Source organism: Phialemonium atrogriseum (assembly GCF_030411735.1).
Source record: "Phialemonium atrogriseum strain 8032-3 unplaced genomic scaffold QBC33scaffold_12, whole genome shotgun sequence".
Taxonomy (NCBI): domain Eukaryota; kingdom Fungi; phylum Ascomycota; class Sordariomycetes; order Cephalothecales; family Cephalothecaceae; genus Phialemonium; species Phialemonium atrogriseum.
The window spans coordinates 390909-414105 of NW_026848149.1; the positions used below are offsets into that span (position 1 = coordinate 390909).

Consider the following 23197-nt stretch of genomic DNA (forward strand, 5'->3'; position numbering starts at 1 on the left):
GAGCGCTTCACGACTAATGTGAGCCATGGGTGTACCGGCTGCACACTTGGTCCTTTGGCCTACTAGCCTCGAACCCACCACAGCAAAGTTCGGATGTGGAAACAGCGACAGGTCATTTTGTCGAAGGGGACAGTGGTTGGTGGGTTTTATTTGTGTCTTATTGCAGGGCGTTTGCAGAAGAAAACTCCAGGTCGGGCCTCCCGTTTCCCAAGCCTTTGCCTATGGAATCCATGAACATGTCAGGTCTCTCAATCCGAGCCCTCCAGACGTTATTCCCCATCGTGATCCCCCATCGTAATAACCCTCGACCAGTGCCTATTTCGATTGCTGTTCCTTCAACACCGCCTTGACGATCTTCTGTTCGCAGATAAGGAAGGCGCGCACAATCCGATCGCGCGTGCATCCGCCACACCGGGAGCCACCGTACGCTCTTGACACTGTCTTCTTGGGCTTCGAGAGTTGGGCGTATTCGCGGGGGCGCTTGGCCGGGATCTATCGCGTGGGGAGGTCATATGTTAGCCCGCCCGTCGCTATCGTCCTTCTTTTCCAAACCCGAATTGATCCAAAACTTACGCCGGGGAGGGCAGAGCCGCAGTCGCCGCACTTCGGACGGCTGGCCTTCTTGCTGATGTGGAGGAGTCGGAGGTCGCCGCCAGGAGTGCGCACCATGCGGGTGCGCTGGCTCTTGGTGTTGTACCTGCTCCAGGTTAATCAGTGCAATGGGTATCCGCGAGGCGATAAAACGTACGGGTTCCGCCGACGATAGACCACGCGGTTCGACATGATGGCTCGTGTGGTTTGGTGACGTTGATCGAGTGTCGGTCGGGTTTGTTGTCGTTGGGGTTTTGCAATTGAAAATTGGGAATTTTTTTGGGTAGTGCACCGCCTCGAAACGGATCCGAAAGTTTAGCCCTAAAAGACTAGGAATAACTTTATGCCGGATCCTGTGGTCTGCCCGGACTCCACTTAAGCGGGTGTGGCTTTCTACTATGTGCGTGGCTAATCTTTGTGGCTGAGAATCTGGTGAGATAAATTCTTAGCGTCAAGTGCCCCACCTTTGACCAGCTGTTCAGCTTGGCCTCGACACACCGTCTTAACTTCAAGATGGGATGGAGAACGATCCTCAAGCCCTGAGACTCTCCATCCGAGACCGTGATTTGGAAGTGCTTGAACTGTTTCCTCAACCCCTAGGTTATTCTGGAAAATGACCCTATCCCTAGCCACTCGGAGGCGCTCTCGTCACCAAATCCAAGATTTTCAGTTGTTGGCACCTGGTTGCACCTGCCCAGGCGTCTTGTCTGTGATTGTTTGCCTGACCCCCTAAATATAAGCTTTTGATCAATATCATGGCAACCCAACCTGGCATGGCAATATCGAAGAGATTCGTTTCTTGAGCGGTCCAGTTTATGCGGTTTTCCAAACGTTGCCACGCACATTTTTCTCTCTTGGTAAATCGGACGCTCTATGAATGGCAACCGCCCCTCCCCTCATCAACTTGATCCCCTTCTGGATGATAATTTCAAGGTAAAGCAACCCGGCATAGAACTCTTGAATCGGCTTCTTATCCGAGTACCTCACTCGATGGATCAACTTTCCTTGCTCACGTGCGTCTGCAGACTTTTGAGTTGCTGCATGGTAAACACAGGACGATTCTCCTGCCTGCACAGCGATCAAAGAGCAGGGTCCTCTCACGTTAGAGTTGTGACTGGCTCCTCTGCAAATCTTTTTCGCGCCTACGTTAGGTTGCCGTCTAGTCTATATGCGCATCGAGGATGAGTCGGTTGCTTAGGTCTGATCGACTCTGAACTGTCCCGAGAAAGTCACTTGTCAGTCGGCACGCCTCATGCTGTCCCTGGATTGACCTCCTAGTCTCGGTAAGAGACGTCAGTAAGAGGTGACACAGACATGAATGTTTCGGGGAGCCTTCTGGGCTGAGCGCAACTATCTGTAGTACGCCTCTCCTTAGGCTCGGTAATGTGCAGGTCAAGTTTGTGTATCAAAGCGTATGTAGGCTGCCATACGATAACGTGGAGAGAGGACACTTTCAGGTCAAGATTGAATGAAACTAGGGGTGTATAACCTAGCTACCTAGTTCTCAAAAGTGCAACTGTGGCTGTTTAGGTAATTACAAGTTCGATTGTTCAATCTTATCATGCGGTCAACTTTCCCATGCATGTCTGACAGAATTGATTGTATCGTTCCCACAGGATTTCCGAATGGTTGAGTGAGGTTGGGTGAGCCAGTGTGCGTCTGGGTAATAAGTCAAAAGAAGGAATTCTAGACAACCAACCCCCTCTCATAATCGAGGTTTCACATCCATCAGTGTAACATACCTAAATCCAGCGCCGCTCTCCACCCACCTGGCCCCTCCATCCGCTGATCATCAGAGCCTGGACCATCGTGTGGATGCTCGAACTAGAAGGTGGAAATGCGTAACCAGAAAGGGAAGGAAGGTTGGGGAAAATTGGGGGGCATCCCCGCCAATTCTTGTGACCACGCACGGAATCTTGCATTTGTACACACTGGTTCTCGAATCAGGACACAAACTTAATTTTACCTCCCGTTATCGTCAGGAGGGAGCCGGTCATCAGGATTGCCCTGCTGCGCGCTCTGCAGATCTGATTCCAAGGGATGCGGCCACGGTATCGGAACATTCTTACCATATAAGAAGGTGGTGTTGGTTAGTCTTCGACCATCCTTGGGGGTTGCAGCCCCATCACATTGGAAAGCCATGACTCCTGGCAGGAGTCTAATTATATCGATGGGGCGGTATAAGGGGGAGCCGTCTGCCCCTTAATCAGAACCCTCCCTGGCTATACCTCTATTCTACAGCCCCCGACTGAGCCGTATCCTTGTCGCTGGCCACCTACCAACCAGAAAAGACAAGATGATCCTCCTGTCCGCCCTAGCAGCCGTGGGCTTCCTCACTGGCACTGTCAGCGCCAATGTGCTCGGCACCGGTTACAGGATGGTCCCTCCGCCGTTGACGGACGACCGGGGCAGCGGGCTGAGAAAGCGCCTCACCGGCCAGGGCGAATTCCAGCAGCTCATCGACCACGCGCACCCGGAACTGGGCACGTTCCCCCAGCGGTTCTGGTGGAGCGACGAGTTCTACGCCGGGTCCGGGTCGCCCGTCATCTTCTTCACGCCGGGGGAGTCGGCGGCCGACCAGTACACGGGCTACCTGACGAACCGGACCATCACGGGCCTCTTCGCGCAGGCCGTCGGCGGCGCCGTCGTCATGCTCGAGCACCGTTACTGGGGCACCAGCTCGCCGTACGACCGCCTGACGACCAAGAACCTGCAGTACCTGACCCTCGAGAACTCCATCCTCGACACCACCAACTTTGCCAACAACGCCCCGCTGCCCTTTGACCGGAACGGCACCAGCGCGGCGTCGAAGGCTCCGTGGGTCTTCTCTGGCGGGTCGTACAGTGGCGCGCTCTCTGCGTGGACGCACGCGCGCGCGCCGGGGACGTTCTGGGCGCACCACGCCTCCAGCGCCGTCGTCGAGGCCGTGGGCGATTTCTGGCACTACTTCCACCCCATCCAGCAAGGGATGCCGCAGAACTGCAGTGCCGACGTGTCGGCGGTCATCGAGCACGTCGATTCAGTCCTGAAGACGGGGTCGGAGGAGGAGAAGCAGGCGCTGAAGGAGAGGTTCGGGTTGGGGGACGTCGTTCATGACGATGACTTTGCGGGTGCGCTGGAGAACGGGCCGTGGTTGTGGCAGAGCCATGATTTTGACTCGGGCTACAGTGGGTTCTTTGAGTTCTGCAATTATGTCGAGGTATTCAGAGCCAACCACACCTCAAAATTTTAGCCGCTGACTCATTGTGACGCAGAATATGTGGTTTGGCAGCAACACCACGGCCCCAGGCCCCGATGGAGTTGGATTATCTAAGGCTCTCGAGGGATACGCGAAATGGACCTCAGAGGTCCTGGTTCCAGGCTGTGAGTAATTACCAAGCCACCCACCTACCGTGACGAACGACAAAGGGGTAGCTAACGGTTCGATCTCGCGACTAAGACTGCGCAAACTACGGTTACTGGAGATATCCAGACGACGTGGGCTGCTTCGACACGTACAACGCCTCCAGCCCGTTCTTTTCCGACATCGCTCTAGACAACGTCATCGACCGTCAGTGGAACTGGTTCCTCTGCAACGAACCGTGGGCCCCCCCCAATGGCCCACTGGCCCACCCCCTCCTCCCACCTCGTTCGAGCTAACAATCTGTAGCTTCAAGTACTGGCAAGACGGGGCGCCGGCCGGGGTCCCGACGCTCGTGTCCCGGCTTATAGACGAGGCGTACTGGGAGCGGCAGTGCGCGCTCTTCTTCCCTCCCGAGGACGGCTTCACGTACGGCATCGGCGAGGGCCGCGATGTCGACGAGGTCAACGAGGCCACCGGCGGGTGGACTCGCGTCGACAACACGACACGCCTCCTCTGGGTCAATGGCGAATTCGACCCCTGGAGGGACGCCACCGTCAGCAGCGTTTTCCGCCCCGGCGGGCCTCTCGAGAGCACCACCCGGGCACCGGTCTACGTCATCCCTGGGGGGATCCACTGTAGTGACCTGATCGCTGCGAACGGGATGGTGAATGCTGGGGTCCAGAAGGTCATTAATGAAGAAGTCGCCGTGATCAAGGGGTGGGTGGAGAGCTTCTACTCGGAAAGGAGGTCGGCAGGGAAGACAGATGAGTAAGGGCAGACTTATATCGTCCGGCCTCGTGGATAACTCAATTGCATGGAATCAATCCAAGGTTCTGCAGGGCAGCTAAAACGATGCAGCCAAGATGCGGGATGCAAGTCTGTCAGCGGGTCTGTAACCCCACGTGGCTTGTTCTGTCTCGTGGTTCTAGGCCCAAGAACATACGACTGCCGAACTTTTCTAGCCCCTCTATTCGTGATCCCGCCTTGAACTAGGACGAAGCTACACGCTCTCAGGTAATTATCTCCTCGTTAATATGGGGTTTCTGTATGGCATGCTCGAGGACGTGTCTCAACTACCTACACGGCATCGAAAGTCTTGATGGGTTCGACCCTTATGTGCTCGCTTCGGTTGAGCTTTATTTATCCCCTTCATACCTTTTCTTTCTTCCCCTTTTTTTTTGCGTTCAGGGCTGAAAAGGGGAGCATGGCGAGGTTCCGTTCCCGCCGGGCCGTCGCCACAATGATGACAGAGTGTGGTCATGTCCTTCAAACTTTGCCTAGACCCTCGCCCTAAGCCAATTCGGTGTATTCTTTTTCCTCGGAGCTCCTCGAATAAGATCGAGGCAAAAAAGAACAAAGCTCAACTCAATATATTCTAGCGCCAAGCCTGGCCCAGTCAGAACCGTTCTCGACATATCTGGGGCAAGCAAACCTTAAAGGAGCAGCTTTTTCGTTCCCCCCTCAGTGGTCCCCGGATGGAATCAAAGCAATACAACTAAACTATTCTGTCTGAACCATCACAATTACCGCGTGGCGTGCCGTTCATTCTCCCAATTTCGAGACCATTTGTCAACCGAACTCAAAGATATAAAACACGCGCGCGTCTGCAAAGGATGGAGCCGACGACGGCGATTGGGGTGACTTGACTGGCGAAACACCAAGCGATCCCAGCCGCGATGAAGGCGTCGACGTGGTTCAGCGCCGTTGCCCTTTTGACTGTTGTGGGAGGTGCGAGCTTAGCAGAAGTCCCAACGCAGAACAGGACTACGGCGACTTCGATCTACGACCAGTTCCCCGGCTGTGCGGTGGGTGGCCCTAGCAACAGGAACGAGACACACGGTTGTGTGTGCCTGCCAAGCATTGGATTTACTGACCAATTGTTCTTCTAGCACCCGTGCGCGGAACAGTCTATCCAGGACATGGGCTGCTCAGACGACGACCAAGGCTGCATCTGCCAGGCGGTACTCTCTCAGGAGATGGCGGAATGCCTGAAGAAATCATGCTCGTTTAAAAATGGATTGAGTATGACGCCCCATCCCTTGAGATCGTCTCTCTGTCCCGGAATTATCGGGAACTCGCTAACCAGATGGGAATTAATTAGTAACGAAGAACCAGACGGTTAGAGCTTGCGATGTACCCCTGCGTGAAAGGCCGTCAGCGTTATTAAGCACTGCGTCCATCGTTCTCGGATCGGTGTCTCTGACATGTATTGGCTTGAGGTTGATGGCCCGTCCGCCAGCGCGGAAGAAGTGGACGGAGATGGCTGATGACTGGGTCATGGTCTTAAACGGAGTAAGGCAGCAAGCAGCACAACTCTCCGCCCCTCTCAGGTCGTGTCGCCATGGACATGAGAGCTTACTGACTCTGTCTAGGTCGTCGTCGGGGGATTCACTGTTATTGGAGTGCTTCGTGAGTATTAGAGACAACCGCCAAGTTGATATTAACCACTGACTCAATCGACAAAAGTTCACGAGGAAGGATTCGGCAAGGACTTGCACACCCTCAAGCTCCGAGAAATTACTGTTTCCCAAAAGGTCCGTCGACTGATGGCCAATTTTCCGGAAAATATGATCTGACATTCCATGTGTGCTAGCTTCTATACGCACACGAAGTCACATACTCGGTCTCGATCATGCTGACGCGGATATCGATCCTGTTGTTCTACCTCCGGGTATTCCCCTTCACCGTCGTCCCGGTCCTCAAACGCGTCATATACGCCGCCCTGGCAGCATCCCTCGCGACCGGGATAGCGATCATAATGGCATTGGCCCTCCAATGCCTGCCGATTTCGTACAACTGGGATTGGTGGGAGGAAGGGTCTCACGGGCACTGCCTCGAGCTCAAGGCGGTCGGCTACAGCAGCGGAGCCATCGGCATTGTCCTGGACATCTGGATCATGCTCATCCCCCTGCCCGAGATAAGGAAGCTACGGCTACCGCTGAAACAGAAGCTCGGCGTCATTCTCGTGTTCATCGCCTGGGGAGGGTAAGTAGATCCCCCCCGGCCCCGACTATAGTCGAGTTTGAGCGACACCAGCTGACCATGGCACCACAGCGTAATGGCCGTCAGCATTCCCCGGATGGTTTGGATGAAGCAATTCTACGAATCGAAGAACCCGACCTGTAAGCAAGCAGCCAGCCTCCGTGATCCATCCACCCATGCGAGCTAACACTTGATTTTCCAACAGGGCACGTCTTCTACGCCACCTTCTGGTCCGCCTGCGAGGTATACGCCAGCGTGATCTGCGCCTGCCTCCCGAGGATATACATGCTGTTCACCATGTGGTACCGCAAGCGGTTCCCGGCCGACCCGGACCGGACGGTCCACCGCATCCCCGAGCTGGCCCATATCAGCACACGCCGTCGATCGAGCGTCGAGCCGCCCCTGACGGTGACGGAGACGGAGAAGGCTTCCGGGGAGATTAATCCGGTTTCTAGTCCCTCAAGGGCGGTTATGGCAGATAGGAAAGAGCCCGTTTAGAGTCGCATTGGTTGCGGAAATGATACCAGGGTGGTGTTCATGGCGTTTTTTGTTTAGTTAGGACGAAAATGCTGTTGGTGCTATTATTATGCCAAGAGTTGTTGGATATACATATATACATGCTTGCTATATTTATTGCAAAACAACAACACTTGACCTCCGTATATAATGCACGTGGCCCATCAATAGCGTCAGCGACCTTGCCGACCGCCGTAGAATCGGCGGCGTCGAGGCTCGAGGACGACGCACCATCATCGTCATACTCGATTTTCCTGCTATCGACGGGCCTCTCCGGAACGAGGAAGACGACGTACGACGTCGTCGGGATGGTGATGCCGAACATGATGAAGGCGATGACGAGGTTCACCATGGGGGCAACCTGGGCGGCGCCGATGCCGAAGGCGAGACACGAGCCGACGGACTCGAAGGAGCGGATGATGCCGACCGCAAGGGTCAGCGTCTCCAGGTCGTCGAAGAAGGCGCCCACGATCCAGTACACGAACATGTAGTGCGATTCGTTGAGGAACCTCCCTGGAGAGTTAGCTTCTTCTCTTTTGGGCAAGTGTTTCATCGACGCAGCTGACCTCAGGAGAACCATGACTGCGAATCCCCTGCCAAACCCAGGGTTTGCCCAGTCCAGCGTCACTTTTGGGACTGTTTCTGAGTATAGCCTCTCGTTGGCCACCTGCCAGCCTAGAAGACCGAGCATAGAGATCGAAAACAGGAACCAAGTAACTTTCGCCAGAGTTGGCCTGCTGATGCTCTTTCGGTCGTAGAACCAGCCCCAGAATATATTAGCGAAAGTCGACGCAATGCCCGATGTCAAAGATCCAAGCGTTCTAGATCGGACGGAGAAGCTGTCGGCTGGTTAGCTCTGATTTTCCGCACCCGGTGCTCTTAGACACTAACTATTTCGTGAGGTAGATCCCCAGATACGTTCCATTCCAAGCGAACCCCAGGAGTACGGGTATCAAGAGAAACATCTCCCTCCTCTTGAGCAGGGCCCCACAACTTGCGGACCTCGCCCAACACCGCCTTGTTCTTGGTCGGGTCGGGCATCCTCTTCCTGTCCGGCCGGATCACCTTCTGCGGCGACGAGACCAGCAGCGCCAGCGGCAGCCCCAGGCACTGCAGCCCGATCAGGACCAGGTACTTCGTGTACGACACCTTGCCGCGCTGGCCGTCGTGGACGTTGAGAGAGAGCTGGATCGACGCGCCGATGAGCTGGCCCAGCTCGCGGAGACCGAGCCAGATGCCGCTGTGTCTGCCGTCAGCCAACATCCGATGGCAGCAAAAAGAAGAGAGGGGCAATGAAGCACGGGACATGGAACATTGGTCAATGAGGATGGGGATACAACTCACTGTTGAGAACATTCCAGATCCCGGGTTGGGTGAACGATATCATCCCCACCAGGAACACGTTAAACAGCGGGCTTCGATACCATCTCGTGAAGCGAGACACCGGCTTGGTCTGATACTCGCGCTCTTCACTCTCCACGCTACGGTCTGGTACGATGGTTTGGTGGTCCGACATATTTGCGGCGGGAAGACAAAAAGGACGAAACAAACCAATAATCCAGCGGTTTGCAACCCTCTTCTTCTTTCTCTCTCTCTCTCTCTCTCTCTCCACGAACTTGAATGTCGCACCCTGGCCTAAGGACTTGGCAGAGAAATCTCATGCAGGGCCAGCCGGGATCAGCAACGGGCATGGCTGGCGTTGTTGTCGTGTTGCGGTTTGGCGGCCATGTCGCGATCATGTCGTGATGCTAGGATGCAATGAGCCAATGCTCGATTATGAGTGACTGGGGCGCAAATGGACTCCGCTAGCTGCGTATTCACCGCGACTCTGTTAGCCCTACGGGTTTTCAATCTCACTAGTCTTCTTGGGGGGTTAGGCATGTGGATTTGGCAAGTTGCAACTGAGGGTGTTAGGCCGAATATCGCAGGCTTCGTTGAGGAAAAGCTAGGTCCTTAGGATCCTTCTATATTATTGATGCTAGAGAGGGGTGGGAATTGCTTACAGCACATGGCCTTGCAACTAGACCGAACTGTATGGAAGGCACGGGGCTATTCTTAGAAAGATATATAGGGAGAGTCACTACCATACTCGGCTGCAGTTTAACCAACTTAAACTACCGGTTGTCGGGTAACGAACTCGGATCTCGCCAGAGAGCTGCCGTCGCTCGCAGCCGTATAATGCGACAAGGGGGGAGCTCGCCGTTAATTGTCCGGGACGGAAGCGTGCTTGAAGGATCAGGTTGCGCAATGTCGGGGACGGGGGCTTGGCCATGGTATCTCCACTCTTAGACTGAGTTCGGTGATCGGCAATGGCCAAACTTGAATGATAAGAGACAACGTGATTATAATAAGATGCAGACTGGCATTGCCGTCCTCGCTGACTTAGCCCGGCCAAGCACCTATACAATCTCGTACAGGTTACCCGCCTTCCCGCTTGAGAGCCCTCTGATTGCGAAACGTATTGGGAAATATAGCGACCTCTAAGATGGCAGTCGAGACACTGCATCGCGTGCCGTACGGCCCATCCGTCGACCTCCAACCGCCGTACCCCGAGGGGACAAGTTTTCCACTGTCATTGGCCCCCAAACCTGCTGAGGCATCCAAAGAAGCTATAATCGATGCCGTAAGGGAGCTCACCGAGACAGGTCGGCTTCAACGCATACTGGAAGAACATGGAGCCATCTATTTCCAGGGCCTGGGACTCAAAGACGCGGACGAATTCTCCGAATTTGCTCACGCCTTCGGCTGGCTCCCGCACGAGGCCATCGGGAATCCCGTGCGGAGGACAATCCTGGCGAAGAACGTGGCAACGGCGAACGAGGGGCCAAACACGCAGCCCGTGTATCCTCACAACGAGTTCGGCCTCAGCCCGCACTACCCTGCCTATGTGCTTTTCTATTGTGTTTCGGCACCAGAGACTGGTAAGTCGTCTCAGAAGTCCAGAAGAGATAGGGATGATGAGAGTCGCTGACTTACGTGATATAATCATAGGTGGGGAAACTCCCATCAACAATTCCATCGTGCTGTACCATAGACTCAAGGAGAGGGTCCCGGAGTTCATCAAGGAAATCGAACAGAAGGCAAGACCAACTAGGTCCTTGACCCCAAGTCGCACTGATCCCGAATACTGACCTAACCAACAACCAGGGAGTGAAATACCAGCTCTTCTACCCAAACGGACCAAGAGACCAGATCTCCTCAGCAGGGACCACTCTCCTTCAGTCCTACGGGATCCACGTCCTCGACACCGACGACACCGCAACAGCGCGGCAAAAAGTCGAGGACGAGGTCCGCCGCCTGCCCACGGCGACGTGGGTCTGGGAGAACCAGTCCGAGACGAACCCGCTGGGCGACCTCCGCGTCTGGCAACACCTGCCTGGTGAGTCTCGCCCGTTGTTAATCAGTTAATTCGCCCCGTGGCTGACAATGGCGCGCTAGCCGTGAGAGCACATCCCCGGACTGGGGAGCCGGCGTTCTTCAACAACGCCGTGTCGAGGTTCCTGAATGCTATTGATGCTGGCACGCTTGAGCCGCCGCATCTCAATGAACAGGGGAGATACCAGCCTCCTGCGTTTGTAAGTACTTTTTTTTTGGCTGTGGAAAGTGGAGATCCCCCCCGCTGATGACTGTTTGTTAGTATGGCGACGACTCGTTGATCCCGAGGGAGTACCTCGAGACGGCGGTGGAGATCATACAAGAGACCCGGTCGCTGGTGACCTGGAAGGAGGGTGATGTTCTTCTGTTAGATGTGAGAATCTTTTGAGTCACTCATGATTATTCCCATGAGGTCAGGTGCTGACCTCGAATGGAAACAAAACAGAACCACTCGGTTCAGCATGCAAGGGAACCCTGGACTGGGTAAGTGTTCAAACCTGCGTCGTGATTTACTTCGTCATGCTTATCTTTCCCAGGCATAGAAAACTCCTGGCGAGTCTTTGGGATGAACCGCAAGTCTCGGCCTAATCGAAGTGTCTAGGAGAGGAGACTTGTAGGCTGGCCCTGCTCTTTGTGTTGATCAGGGGTTGTCCCACTTAGTAAAGATTCCGGGGAGTTGGAAGACGGCAACTAGGAAATGGTGTGGGAGGTGGAGAATGGGGTAGTATCTCTACTAGATTGTATGGGGAGGATAGTCCTAGCCAAGCTTTTGCTGCCGGAATATCGGGTCCACCATCGGCAGCAAGTCTCGGCATCGCAGGTCTAGATTCACAGACTCCGGAATGGTACCACGCGATTTCCCCCATGGTGTCTTCTGGGGTAAGCCCAAACCGCGTGGTTACTAACGGCATGTGTCTTTGATCCGACGGTCCAGGCAAGTATCGGAACTTGACCCACGTCTCCTCCCGAAAGCTTGCTCTTGACGTGTATCTGTAATGCCAATCCACTTTCCTCAGATCTCCGGCACATGACCCACTATATCGGAAGACCGGATGTAGTCTTCGGCGCTCCCCCGCTCGTCCAACTCCCTGCCACGACTAGACATGTTGTTCTGAGCTGGACCGAGTCATCTTCACACACCGTTTGCATCGCGGCAGCGAGCAACGGTTGGGGACCCCAATCCAAGACCAGAAAGTTGTCCGGGCATTGGTGGACGGGTTCGGCAGTAACCTGGGAGCAACAGGCCTGATCCGGTTCCATGCCAGGGTTTGATCCGGTGTAGGCCGGGACGGGGCGCAGCTTTCGGCATCGCGTGCAATATCACTGAACTAGATTCTGTGACAAACTCCAGTTCCCGATTCTGGACCGGAGTGCCCTCAAGCCGGCGCCGGTACCGTTCGGGTTCATTTCCTGGGAGATTTTGAAGCTTGCTTGCACAACTAACCTGAAACGTCACGGCTGTTATACGGCCTTGGACATCGGGGAAGCATAGAAATAAATTCCATTGGGGGTTTGGCCCCCTGTTTACTCGACTTATTTCCGTGCTCAGAGCGGCCTCCATCCCTAGCGTGCAATGCCTTACCATTATAAATCAGACCCTATCGCCAGCAACGTAATACGACTTCTTTCTTGCACCCGAGGGAATGGGGGGGCAGTCCTGGCGGGGCCTGATGGCCACGTGCCTGGCACCGAACCACAAATGCAAAAAAGACCCAATGTTCGAGGCTGCGTTACGAATCTATCTGCTGTTTACATCAGCAGTATGGACTGACCCAAGATCTTCCGGTACGCCAAATTCGACCTCGACGCCCTTCTAACCTTGGCAGAGAAGCTGCGCAACAGGCCATGCCATTGCGACACGACAGCGCCACCCATGTCGGGCAGCATGAATTGGGCAGTCGTTGTGGCGTTTAACGACGGTGTTGAGTGGATCTTTCGCTCGCCTCGTCCCGGTGCCCTTAGCGACGAGTATGCCGCCAGAGTACTAGCCAGCGAGGTCGCCACGCTCAACTACATCAGTACCCACAGCTCGGTACCCGTGCCCGAGGTCTTCGCCTACAGGTGAGGGAGGGGGCTGGGTGCCGGCATTCTCTTTCCGTGGATATGGTGATGGCTGACCCCCCCGCAGTGCCTCGCGCCAAAACGATCTCGGTGTCCCCTATATCCTCATGAGCCAGGCGCCCGGGCGTCGCCTTGTCGACTACGAATTACGGCAGGTGAAGGGAGTTCCCGAGCTCATGGACGATGATCGGATGACGATCATGCGCCAGCTTGGCGCCATCACCTCGCAGCTATCGCACCTACGTCAACCCAAGATCGGATCGCTCTTCCAGGACAGCGACGGCAACTATACCATCGGGGAGTGCCTCGCGCCAGCGCTAATATGGGGGGAGGAGAGACTTGCTCGAACAGCTGGACCGTGGGCCTTTCGATAGAGAGAGTGCGTACCTGGAGGCGCTTGTGGCGGCTTATGTATCGCACGCGCAGGAGCTCTCGTTATCGTACCACGCCTTCTTCGCTCCGATTCCCGACCCGACCGAGTATACTAGCGTAGCTAGCTACCGGGCGGCCGTTGGCTGGTGGAATGACTTTGTGGCGGTGGGCCAGAAGATAGACCACAGCCGGAACCGGCTTGCCTACTGCATCTCAGGCCAGCTACTGGGCGAGATGGTGCCACGGCTGAGCGGCGACGCGGCTGCTGGCGGGGAGGGCTTCCCCCTGGCGCACCCGGATCTGCATACAGGTAACGTGTTTGTGGACTCGGAGCTGAACGTGTCGTGCCTCATCGACTGGGGCTTCGCGTCGGCCGTCCCGGCGAGCGAACTGCTGGCAACGCCGCCGCTGTGGGAACCGGAGGCGGGGTTGGTAGGGTCCTTCCGGTGCGGCGTGGTGGCGGACCGGCAAATGTGGGGGCGGGTCGACAGGATATGGAGTTTCCAGCGCGTGGTCCGTCTACTATCGACCCGGGACTACTACCACTTTGCCGCGCTGTGTGAGGAGGCGGTCGACATTCCTTTTCTGTTTCAGCAACGGGCCCAGGAGCGTGGAAGTAAGAAGCTGCTGGAGGAACTGGCGGCCGAGGACTCCACGGCCGAGTACGTTGCGAAGGAGGAGCTGGCCAGCTTTGGGACATTGAATGCGGTGGATGATTATGGCAGACAGGAGACTGTGGCAATGGCTAGAGAGAGTGCTGGAGGATCCACGTAAAGAAGTTGGCTGACCTTATACAGCTCTTGCATGTAAGCGACCTGCTGTGTGTTGGAGCAGTGGCGATTCTTTACTCCAACTACACAGATTCTACACGGCCGAGGTGTACACCCTTCTGCGCAGGTCCTTGTTACGGGATAGCAGCGAGCGATTCGCCATCATTCTTTTCGAGACCCGCGCCGAGTAGCCAAGCTCCCGCTCCTACAACCATTCCCTTCTGCGGCCGCAATGTCTGGGGCAAAGACGCTCGCAAGGACGGACGATTTGCTGTCACGTTTGAGACAGAGAGAAAAAAGGTTCAAGCCTGCTTGCATAGCTACTGAAACACTTTGACTGCATACGGCTTGGGATACCGGGGAGCATAGAAATACCATTGGGTTAGGCCCCCTGTTTACTCGACTATATTTCCATGCTCAACATTTTCTGACTGAAACCAACAGTTATTAGGGCAATAGACCATGCCATGTCAACGCCGCGATCGAGCAGATCAGTAAGCTCTTCAACACCAAGCCTAGTGAAGAGGCAAGATCTCCCGTACTCTTCTGCCTTCCTGGATGCAAGAGGTCAATCCTATTTGTACAAAACGAACGAAAACGCCATCCTACGTCACCTCACGCTACATGATCATGTTAAATCCTAAAAGAAAAGCACAGCAGGCAGGGTAAACCCCAGCAGGGGAGTCCCAGAATCATCAGCAGTCAACACCACCCAGCCCAAAGAACCCACTCCGAAACCCCTCACCAAGCACGCCATGGCCCTCCTCCTGGAGCAAATTGGGGTCCACGGCCGAGGCCAGGGGTATGTCATCATCAAACGAGTCAAATACGAGCGTCTGCGGCGACAGCGGCAGCGCCATGTCCGCCATGTCCGCCATGCCAGCCAAATCAGGCAGCATCAGCAAGCTCTCGTGGTCAGCCATCCCGACGAACGGCTGCGTGCCCGCCCCAAAGCTGCCCCGGTGCCCGTTCCCGTTCCCGTGGTGCGCATCCGCCTCGCCATCCCCAATCTCGGAACCCAAAGCAGCACCACCATGCGTCGCCGCCTGCCGGTGCCGGTGGTGGTGACGCCCCCCGCCCGCGTCCGCAGGCGGCGACAGCGACGGCGACGCCTCGGCGCCGCGGCCATGCACGCTCCCAAACAAGCCGCCGATAAGCAGGCTCTGGCGCTCCATCTTCCTTCTCGCGCGGCCGTCGCGGTACGCGCCGCACGCGGCGTGCAGGTCGTCGGCGATGTGGCGGGCCCTGCGGGCGACGGCGTCGTGGCGGCCGAAGACGGCGAGCAGGGCGCGCGCCCCCGCGAGGCCGCGCTCGAGCGGGAAGGCGCGGTCCATGTCGGCGAACTGGGCGAGGCCGAGGACGAGGGCGGCGACGAAGAGAGAGTTGACCACGAAGGGGAGGCGCTTGGGCACGGGGGAGCGCGACGTCACGAGGCCGCGGAGGAGGTCGACGGTGCGGATTGCTGAGTCGACGCAGGCGTAGGCGAGGAGGTGGTCCGAGGGGGACGAGGTGGTTGGCGGCGTGGAGGTGCCTGCCGAGGCGGCGGTGGTGGTCTGCGAGACGTGCCGGGAGACGCTCTCGATTAGGAAGGGGCGCGCGAGGAGCATTATCGTCCAGTAGTAGGCCTCCTTGAGGTGGTAGAGGCCGATGTTGGGCTCCCGCTCACCCTGGTCGGTGTCGATGTACTCGCTCGGCCGGATGTTGTCGACGGCGAGCCCGGACATGAACTTCACGGCCCACTGGCGGTGGTGTTCGCTGATGCGCTCCAGCGCCTGCGGCACGACCATGCGCTTCGAGTAGACCTGAGTGAGCACGGCCTCGAAGATGGCGCACAGGTCGTTCGACGCGGAGTAGTTGGCGTGGGCCTTGGTGTCCCGCGTCTCGCACGTCGCCGGCGGCCGGCCGAGGGACGCGCTCATGAAGAGGTCGAGCACGCGCAGGACGTTCCACAGCCGCTCCCGCACGACGTACTCGGGCCTGTCGAAGAGCGCGTTGATGTCGTCGCGGTGGATGCCCAGGGCGTAGGCTGCCCGCACTGCGATGCCCAGATGCATGAATGCTGCGTTCCGACGCGATGCCCCTAGGAGGTACATGGTGATGAGAACGTACGCCTGTATGGTGGCGATGCTTGGGTCCTCCATTATGCCCGACACTGTCAGGAACTGCCCGTAATTGAAGTACTGCTCGGCAAGGTCGTCGAGATGCTCGGGACAGGTCTGGGCACCGATAGCCAATATCAGGAAGAAGATGGCACTGTTGGCATCCTGTTCAGGCCCATCATGTGAGCTCTGCAGCCACCGAGAGAGCGACGCTTGGATCTCAAATTCATCAGACAGGTTCAGTACACAGCTTGTCGCGCGCATGTACCACCGCACAAGATATCTGGCGCGCTCCGGGTCGGGCCTCGGGGTCGGCCGCTTGACGATTTCGCTTATCCAGTTCCCCCGGCCTTCAGGGGTCGCCTCCACTAGGAGGTGCCGCAGTGGGTCATCGGCGAACGCGCACGGTCCCAGGGAATCGCGGACAAGGCGACGGATGGACTGGAGGAAGGACAGGTTGGCCGAGTCGCCGATGAACATGAACTTGCCCCGACCGTCCTGGATCAGCCGGGACAGTTGCGGGACCGGGGCGGTCCGGGAGCAGCGTTGGCCCTGCCGCGACGGCCGCGGCTTTGGCAATGTGGCGTAGTCCAGGAGGTCGATGGATAGCTGACCGGGCGGGGCGGGCGCGAGTCTGAACGGAGCGTCTTGGCCGAACCGATTCTGGTTCTGGCTGTGGTTCTGATCGTTGAAGTCGTGGAAGGCACTCATCACGGGGGAGTTCCGGGCCGACGACGGGCCCCGCGAGAAGCTGCAATCGTGGCCGACGCCGCGGCGTATGCACCGTCCGCAGGGCCGGACGCCATCGCACTTTTCTTTCCGCCGCTTGCAGCTCCTGCACGCCTTGGCGCACCGACGACGCTCGCCGCTTCTGGTTTTTCTGACGGGCATTCTCTGTTTGGCTACATAGGCTTACAAGAGGTGGACATGCCAGGATCGAACGAGGTCGAAAATAGTGGCGACAGAAAAGAAGTGGGAACGGGGGGTTTGCGGGGTTACTGGGATTCAGCGGGTGCCGTCATCCTACTCCGTACTTTTGACCTTAGCTTCAGGAGGTCGCATACGCCATCTTGGCGACCATTCTTGGCCACCGCTACTCCAGAGGATATGCATCGAGGGGCTAGATTGGGGATCATCGGTGAGAACAACCGAGGTTCAAAGGCCAAGTCTGCGGCCTCCTCAACCTACGATGCCATTTCTCTCCAGCAGTCTTACATCTGACGCACCGTGGTCGTCGGACAGACGGATATTTGACTTGGTTGAGACCGAGGCTTCCAGGATCCCAAGTTCCCCGCAGCCTGGCGTTCCTGGGCACTGGAACCTCGTGGGGAACCAGTGTTATCCGATGGTGGGGAAGCCTGCAGGTGCCGGATCGGGAATGAATCCATTCTCATTGGCAGGAATAGCACTAGCGCTCGGATACGGGCCAGCCAGGACACCCAAGCGAGCCAAGGTCCCGGAGCCTTGGGTTCGGAGCCATGCATGATGCAGGTTAGGATGGCTAGCCGACAGTAAGAGGTAACCAGCTGGGCAAAAGACTCCTAAGGCGAATAGAGATATTAGACGGTCGTCTCCGTCATGGGTTGTAGAAGAGTATATCCAAGTGACCCAGTCCGAGGAGTAATTAGCCTTAGGTGTTCGCCCACGATTCATACCACAACCGTACAACCGTACCTTACCAAGTACCCAACGAAGACATGAGAACATACGCAGATTCTTGGCTCAAGGCAAGTGGAATGAGGAGTGACGAGCTGCGGTAACACTGACAGGAATCCTACAGGTCGAGGAGGGCTTGGGTGGCGTCCGGCCCGTTCTGAAAGGGAGTGCTGACGAGCTGCGAGCCCAATTCGGCGGTCTCCTTGCTGCACTGGCGCCCGGGTATCCTCAGCCATCCGGCTCCGTCAAGACGGAAGACGGCACTCTCGACGCCATCAAGTATCGCATCTATATCCCAACTGGGCTGGGCGACGGCGGAGGGCTTCCCGTCGGCGTGTATTACCACCCCGGCGGTTTCGTCCTGGGGCAATCCGAAGCCGACGAAGTTCTCTGTCGTCACATTGCTGAGAATACCAAGAGCATCATTTTCAGTGTGCAATACAGACTGTCTCCAGAACATAAGGCGCCTGCCCATCTTCAGGACACGATGAAGGCGTTTGAGTGGGTAAGTCATGCCTCCTTTCCAAGGTTCCCGAGTGGACACTCCTAACCTATTATTCCATTGTCCAGGCCAACGAAAATGCCACCAAATTTGGCGGTGATCCAAACAAGATGTACACCATCGGCGTCTCGGCGGGGGCCGGACTCGCCCTTGCCGTCGCGCGTAAAGTTACTCTGGGCCAGTCTACTGCGAGCCGGGATGCAGTTAAGGGCATAGTCTCCTTCGGCCCTTACACTCTGCATCAGGACAACATCCCGCAGGCGTACAAGTCGACTTACACGTCCCATGAGGAGAACGGCGAGAACGTCCCGGTCATAGACGCGACTACGATGCGGCAGTTTTTCGAGCTCGCTGGTCTTAGTCCCGAGGACAGGGATTACTTTCCGGCGCTGGATCAGGGGCACCACAAGCATTTCCCCCCGACATACATTGTCACTTGCGAGTTCGACCCCCTACGGGACGATGGACTAGTCATGGCCCAATCTCTGAAGGCGGCGGGCGTTCCAGTAAAGGCGGATCACTATGACGGGCTGCCTCATTGTTTCTGGCTGTTTCCTTCTCTGCCTGAGACCGAGGTTTTCATGAAGAACGCCGTGGATGGCGTGAAATGGGTTATCAATCAGATGTGATGTAGTTAAGCATCAGAGCATAGAGACGTGGCAGGGAGCCCTTCTAAATTATGCAGTTCCCACTGAGAATCCCTTTGCATCAACCCCTTTGCATCTTGATCAGATCTTAATAGGAGAAACAACCAACCTGGGATTCCAAGCCAAAGTGGGGAAAGTGTAGAATCAAGTGGCAACTTGTTGTAATCAACAGCTACCTCGGTAAGGAAGAAGAGAGCAATCACCTCATCCATGTCTTGTTCGGGCGTTGCATCTTTGTGTCGAATTCTCAGAATCTGGGCAAACAATACGGAGGGTTACCTGACCAATTGACCCAGCTTGCGACATGCGCTAAGTTTCCCCATGGGGTCGAGCATCGCAACACTATCTCGAGATCGACTTGGCATCGGAGTGCAATGTTTCGGGATGTAGATTCGGCTCCAGTATTTACTTGCTCTTCCCCGCATCAGTCAACATTGTTTCATGCTTCCCGTCCACTGGCCCGGTGCTATCGGATTATGTTCGTATCCGATGCTTCAATGTGCTCACCTGCCCGCGTGGAGCCTCCCTTGCCGGTGTCACCGGCTAGGTCCCGGAACCTTTCCGGTGGCTTGGACCCGTTCCGGTCTTTGGGATCCGGTTCGGCTGCATCTCAGACTCGCAGGCCTGGCCAGGCCAGAACCATCGGCTCCTTTTGTGCGCATACGCAACATGAATTAATAATCCCGAATAAAGTAGCTGGCGGAAGATTCCGACTGCCCTCTTAGACTTTCACCATGCTTGAGCTGTGTGGCCTTTAAAAGCCATCGAAGGGCCCATCCGGACTCTCTGTAGCTCTGCATGACATTCTCCCTTTTGCCACACAACATACTTTTCCTCCGAGAGATCCGCCAGTATGACAGCCCATGATATCCCAGCCGGAGTTTCCCAAATCGAATCCCAAAGCGTCATGAATGGGCCAACCAACGCAAATCCGCCCAACTGGGTGCCAATCCTGGAGAAGCCCGTGTACAAGCCCCGGAAGCTCCGTGTCGTCTGCGTCGGCGCTGGCTACTCCGGTCTGATGCTGGCGTACAAGTGGAAGCACCAGACGCCGATGGATGACTTCGTCGACCTCGCCATCTACGAGAAGAATTCCGACGTCGGCGGCACCTGGCTGGAAAACAGGTATCCGGGCGTGGCCTGCGATGTGAGTGCAGACGCCTCCCTGCCGGACGAGATAATGATACTGATAGGGATCCTACCTAGGTCCCAGCTCACATCTACACCTTTTCGTTCGAGCCGAATCCCGACTGGAGTTCGTTCTATGCTTCGGGGCCGGAGATCTGGGAGTATATCAAGCGGACCACGCAGAAGTACAACCTCGACGAACGCGTCCAGTTCAACAGCAAGGTCATCTCGAGCGTATGGGACGACGAGAAGGGCAAGTGGCTACTCGAGATCGAGCAGAACGGCACAGTCATTAAGGACGAGGCCGACGTGTTGATAAACGGGTCCGGCATCCTCAACAAGTGGCGGTGGCCCGACATCAAGGGCCTTCATTCCTTCGGGGGCAAGCTCCTGCACAGTGCGCGGTGGGACCAGACAATAGACTGGACGGGCAAGCGCGTAGCCCTCATCGGGAACGGGTCGTCGGCGATCCAGATCCTGCCCCAGATGCAGCCCAAGGCGGCCAAGATCGTCAACTACATCCGGACGCCGACGTGGATCTCGGCCAACTACTCGGCGGAGCTGACGCCCGAAGGCAAGAACTTCCGGTACACGGAGGAGCAGAAGCGCGAGTTCCGCGAGCAGCCGGAGAAGCTGCTGGCCATGCGCCGCCAGATCGAGCACCACTTCAACCAGTTCTTCTACGCGCTCCTCCTCGGCACCCCGCAGCAGAAGGCCGTGACGGAGGCCTTCACGCGCACCATGGAGGAGCGCCTCAACGGCGACCGCGACCTCTGCGCGCGCCTCATCCCCGAGTGGAAGGTCGGCTGCCGCAGGCTCACCCCCGGCGAGGGATACCTGGAGGCCCTGCAGGCGCCCAACGTGCGCATCGAGTTTGCCGACATCGCCGCCGTCACCGAGAGCGGCATCGAGACCGCCGCCGGGTCCGTCGACGAGTTCGATATCATCGTCTGCGCCACCGGGTTCGACGTCAGCTTCACGCCGTACTGGGACCTCGTCGGCAGGGGCGGCGTCCGGCTGGCGGACCAGTGGCGCGAGGACCCGGCTGCGTATTTCGGCATATGCGCGCCCAACATGCCAAACTACTTCATCTTCAACGGGCCCAATTGCCCCGTGGGTCATGGCAGCTTGTTGGCTGTCATGGAGTGGACGGCTGAGTATATCCTGAGGTGGTGCAGGAAGATCGCGGCCGAGGATATTAAGTAACCATTCACTCTCCCCTCTCCCCTGCACAGCTCTGGTTTTCTAACCCGACTCCAAATTCAGGTCCGTCACTGTCGACGCCGAGGCAACGGCCGACTACAATACGTACACGCACGAGTTCCTCAAGCGCACCGTCTGGACGAGCGGCTGCCGGTCGTGGTATAAGAACAACAAGGTGGATGGCAAGGTGACGGCCATGTACGCGGGTAGCATCCTCCATTACAAGGAGATCCTGGAGAGCTTCAGGACCGAGGACTTTGATTTTGAGTACAACAGCCGGAACCGGTTCAGGTTCATGGGCAACGGCATGACAGTGAGGGAGGAGAAGGGGGAGGACCTGTCGTTTTATGTCTATAAATGAATGAGCCGTGCCCGCCTCCGGGCCATCGGAGGAATGTCCCTAGTAATCAATGCATAATGCTTGACAATATCCGAGCGTCGCTGCGCAAGGCTGTGCTGATTTCGCAGTTGTGATCGCATTTTTTTCCCAAAGGGGGGACTAATTAGGTCCGACCCTGGGAGGCGGATGATCGTCTGCAGCCAACTTAGTAGAGTGGCCCCCTTGCTTGGATGACTCGGCAGGTGGATAATTGATATCTAGTGTCAATCGTGCAGATTTCAAAGGATCCTATCAAACGTAACGCGCTCTTCCAGGCCTTTCAAGGCTGCAAAGGAATCACATCATCGCTAGGATAAGGAGCCAGCAGCAACTGTGTAATTGGAGACTTTCCCGAAAGGCAATATGGCAATGGTTTTCCGACGTGATTGTGACTCACACGGCCAACTGAGATGGCCAATGATATTGTTTGGAATACGCGGCTACTAATTATGAGTAAGATCAGTGGACGCATTGCGATCCTACGACGGCAGTATATTTGGTCGCCAAATTTGCATATCACACGGGGCAGACGCTGCCATACCGTATTCCCTTAATTCCTTCCTTTCCCACACAACTTGCACAAGGCCTCCAATTGCCTCATAACTCTTCTGACTATGGAGCTTGAATCCGTCTTCGCAAACGGCTTTCGCTCGAGACGACTCATCTACCGGGCGATCGAGAGCAACGATGCCGACAAGGATTTCATCCACAGCCTGTTTCTCGACCCTATTAACATGGCCCTAGCCAGCCCTCAAATGTTCAACTTTGCTAGCAAGAAAGACTTCCTTGCCAATTTCGACAAGTGGGTCGAGGGCGCCATGCTGAAAGCCATGATATGTCTTCCGGCCGAGGAAACCGACGAAGAGGTCCTCAAGACTGCGGCGATGCTGCCTGGGGAGAAGATTGTGGCAGAGTCGGCAAAGGCTACCCCTATTGGGTACCTTCTGCTAGGCAAGGTCAGCGACAATTCCATCCACAGGCGGAATCCCAGCCTGGGAATCCAAATCCACGAAAAGTACCAGAACAAGGGATACGGTGGCGAGGCTGTCGACTGGGCCATGGACTGGGCCTTCAACTTTGCCAACATCCACAAGCTCGAGATTGGCACGAGTGCATTCAACGAACGGGCCGCACACTTGTACCAGAGGCTGGGGTTCAAGATTGAGGGTAGACGGCGTGATTTTCTCTATGTAAACCGGAAGTGGTACGACCTGATTGAGATGGGGATGCTTGAGAGTGAATATGAGGAGTTGAGGGGGTTGAAGTAGTGGGCGGTGGGCTGTCTGCTGTTATTTTTGGCGTTGCTGATATTACTTGACGATCGTCTATGATGGACCGTGGGGAATGTAACTTGTCTCTGTTTCTCCTTGTGTTTGAGCAGATCGGCCTTCCAGAATACAATCCTCACCACCGTCCCACGAGGCCAGGAAATGAATATTCGGGCCGGGCCGGGCCGCCAAGATGCCGCCTGTCGGCTCAAAAATTGGGTCCAGTCCAAGCAACGCTGACAGCTGGCAAAGCCCGAGTGCAACCCGACGACAAAAACTAGAGCCTCAGGACAAATTTTATCAAC

The 23197-nt window shown here is 56.4% G+C and overlaps 10 protein-coding genes across 10 annotated transcripts; 7 read left to right on the plus strand and 3 right to left on the minus strand.

Annotated features, from left to right (window-relative positions):
- Positions 1-125: 125 nt before the first annotated feature.
- Positions 126-863, minus strand: QBC33DRAFT_538252 (ribosomal protein L34Ae). Its single transcript, XM_060427867.1, has 3 exons — positions 749-863; positions 574-697; positions 126-492 (listed from the first exon to the last, which is right to left on the minus strand). The coding sequence occupies exons 1-3, from the start codon at positions 781-783 to the stop codon at positions 316-318; spliced, it is 336 nt and encodes a 111-aa protein (XP_060283622.1). The 5' UTR covers positions 784-863; the 3' UTR covers positions 126-315.
- A 2024-nt stretch (positions 864-2887) lies between these two features.
- Positions 2888-4706, plus strand: QBC33DRAFT_578200 (serine carboxypeptidase S28-domain-containing protein; the record flags this gene model as incomplete). The annotated part of the gene is made up of 4 exons (XM_060431047.1): positions 2888-3790; positions 3846-3954; positions 4031-4172; positions 4241-4706. 4 exons carry the CDS (start codon positions 2888-2890, stop codon positions 4704-4706), a joined length of 1620 nt encoding a protein of 539 aa, XP_060283623.1.
- Positions 4707-5610: 904 nt separating this feature from the next.
- On the plus strand, positions 5611-7366 carry QBC33DRAFT_586668 (uncharacterized protein; the record flags this gene model as incomplete). The annotated part of the gene is made up of 7 exons (XM_060431488.1): positions 5611-5739; positions 5824-5956; positions 6036-6226; positions 6307-6343; positions 6401-6468; positions 6528-6919; positions 6989-7366. 7 exons carry the CDS (start codon positions 5611-5613, stop codon positions 7101-7103), a joined length of 1065 nt encoding a protein of 354 aa, XP_060283624.1. The 3' UTR covers positions 7104-7366.
- A 105-nt stretch (positions 7367-7471) lies between these two features.
- On the minus strand, positions 7472-8948 carry QBC33DRAFT_558893 (UNC93-like protein; the record flags this gene model as incomplete). Its single annotated transcript, XM_060429919.1, has 5 exons — positions 7472-7485; positions 7589-7941; positions 7999-8271; positions 8424-8672; positions 8770-8948. 5 exons carry the CDS (start codon positions 8946-8948, stop codon positions 7472-7474), a joined length of 1068 nt encoding a protein of 355 aa, XP_060283625.1.
- Positions 8949-9830: 882 nt separating this feature from the next.
- On the plus strand, positions 9831-11552 carry QBC33DRAFT_619527 (uncharacterized protein). Its single transcript, XM_060432739.1, has 7 exons — positions 9831-10353; positions 10424-10512; positions 10580-10811; positions 10871-11007; positions 11070-11180; positions 11253-11290; positions 11344-11552. The coding sequence occupies exons 1-7, from the start codon at positions 9918-9920 to the stop codon at positions 11393-11395; spliced, it is 1095 nt and encodes a 364-aa protein (XP_060283626.1). The 5' UTR covers positions 9831-9917; the 3' UTR covers positions 11396-11552.
- Positions 11553-12680: 1128 nt separating this feature from the next.
- QBC33DRAFT_514969 (kinase-like domain protein) lies at positions 12681-14201 on the plus strand (the record flags this gene model as incomplete). The annotated part of the gene is made up of 4 exons (XM_060426064.1): positions 12681-12868; positions 12936-13169; positions 13243-14010; positions 14102-14201. 4 exons carry the CDS (start codon positions 12681-12683, stop codon positions 14199-14201), a joined length of 1290 nt encoding a protein of 429 aa, XP_060283627.1.
- A 165-nt stretch (positions 14202-14366) lies between these two features.
- On the minus strand, positions 14367-17003 carry QBC33DRAFT_471986 (uncharacterized protein; the record flags this gene model as incomplete). Its single annotated transcript, XM_060425199.1, has 2 exons — positions 14367-14964; positions 15109-17003. The coding sequence occupies 2 exons, from the start codon at positions 16998-17000 to the stop codon at positions 14706-14708; spliced, it is 2151 nt and encodes a 716-aa protein (XP_060283628.1). The 3' UTR covers positions 14367-14705.
- A 698-nt stretch (positions 17004-17701) lies between these two features.
- QBC33DRAFT_68135 (Alpha/Beta hydrolase protein) lies at positions 17702-19020 on the plus strand. Its single transcript, XM_060432986.1, has 3 exons — positions 17702-17836; positions 17890-18270; positions 18336-19020. Exons 1-3 carry the CDS (start codon positions 17807-17809, stop codon positions 18894-18896), a joined length of 972 nt encoding a protein of 323 aa, XP_060283629.1. The 5' UTR covers positions 17702-17806; the 3' UTR covers positions 18897-19020.
- Positions 19021-19596: 576 nt separating this feature from the next.
- QBC33DRAFT_491709 (uncharacterized protein) lies at positions 19597-21606 on the plus strand (the record flags this gene model as incomplete). The annotated part of the gene is made up of 3 exons (XM_060425476.1): positions 19597-20061; positions 20121-21211; positions 21309-21606. Exons 1-3 carry the CDS (start codon positions 19768-19770, stop codon positions 21604-21606), a joined length of 1683 nt encoding a protein of 560 aa, XP_060283630.1. The 5' UTR covers positions 19597-19767.
- A 492-nt stretch (positions 21607-22098) lies between these two features.
- Positions 22099-23184, plus strand: QBC33DRAFT_538279 (acyl-CoA N-acyltransferase). Its single transcript, XM_060427868.1, has one exon. The coding sequence runs from the start codon at positions 22239-22241 to the stop codon at positions 22890-22892; it is 654 nt and encodes a 217-aa protein (XP_060283631.1). The 5' UTR covers positions 22099-22238; the 3' UTR covers positions 22893-23184.
- The last annotated feature ends 13 nt before the right edge of the window (positions 23185-23197 follow it).

Coding starts and splice junctions, on each gene's coding strand:
- QBC33DRAFT_619527 (XM_060432739.1), top strand. CDS start 9,918: ATGGCAGTCGAGACACTGCATCGCGTGCCGTACGGCCCATCCGTCGAC. Junction 10,354..10,423: donor TGTTTCGGCACCAGAGACTG/GTAAGTCGTCTC, acceptor ATATAATCATAG/GTGGGGAAACTCCCATCAAC. Junction 10,513..10,579: donor TCAAGGAAATCGAACAGAAG/GCAAGACCAACT, acceptor ACCAACAACCAG/GGAGTGAAATACCAGCTCTT.
- QBC33DRAFT_538279 (XM_060427868.1), top strand. CDS start 22,239: ATGGAGCTTGAATCCGTCTTCGCAAACGGCTTTCGCTCGAGACGACTC.
- QBC33DRAFT_538252 (XM_060427867.1), bottom strand. CDS start 783: ATGTCGAACCGCGTGGTCTATCGTCGGCGGAACCC. Junction 698..748: donor GTCTATCGTCGGCGGAACCC/GTACGTTTTATC, acceptor AACCTGGAGCAG/GTACAACACCAAGAGCCAGC. Junction 493..573: donor GCGGCTCTGCCCTCCCCGGC/GTAAGTTTTGGA, acceptor CCCACGCGATAG/ATCCCGGCCAAGCGCCCCCG.
- QBC33DRAFT_68135 (XM_060432986.1), top strand. CDS start 17,807: ATGAGAACATACGCAGATTCTTGGCTCAAG. Junction 17,837..17,889: donor ACGCAGATTCTTGGCTCAAG/GCAAGTGGAATG, acceptor GGAATCCTACAG/GTCGAGGAGGGCTTGGGTGG. Junction 18,271..18,335: donor CGATGAAGGCGTTTGAGTGG/GTAAGTCATGCC, acceptor TCCATTGTCCAG/GCCAACGAAAATGCCACCAA.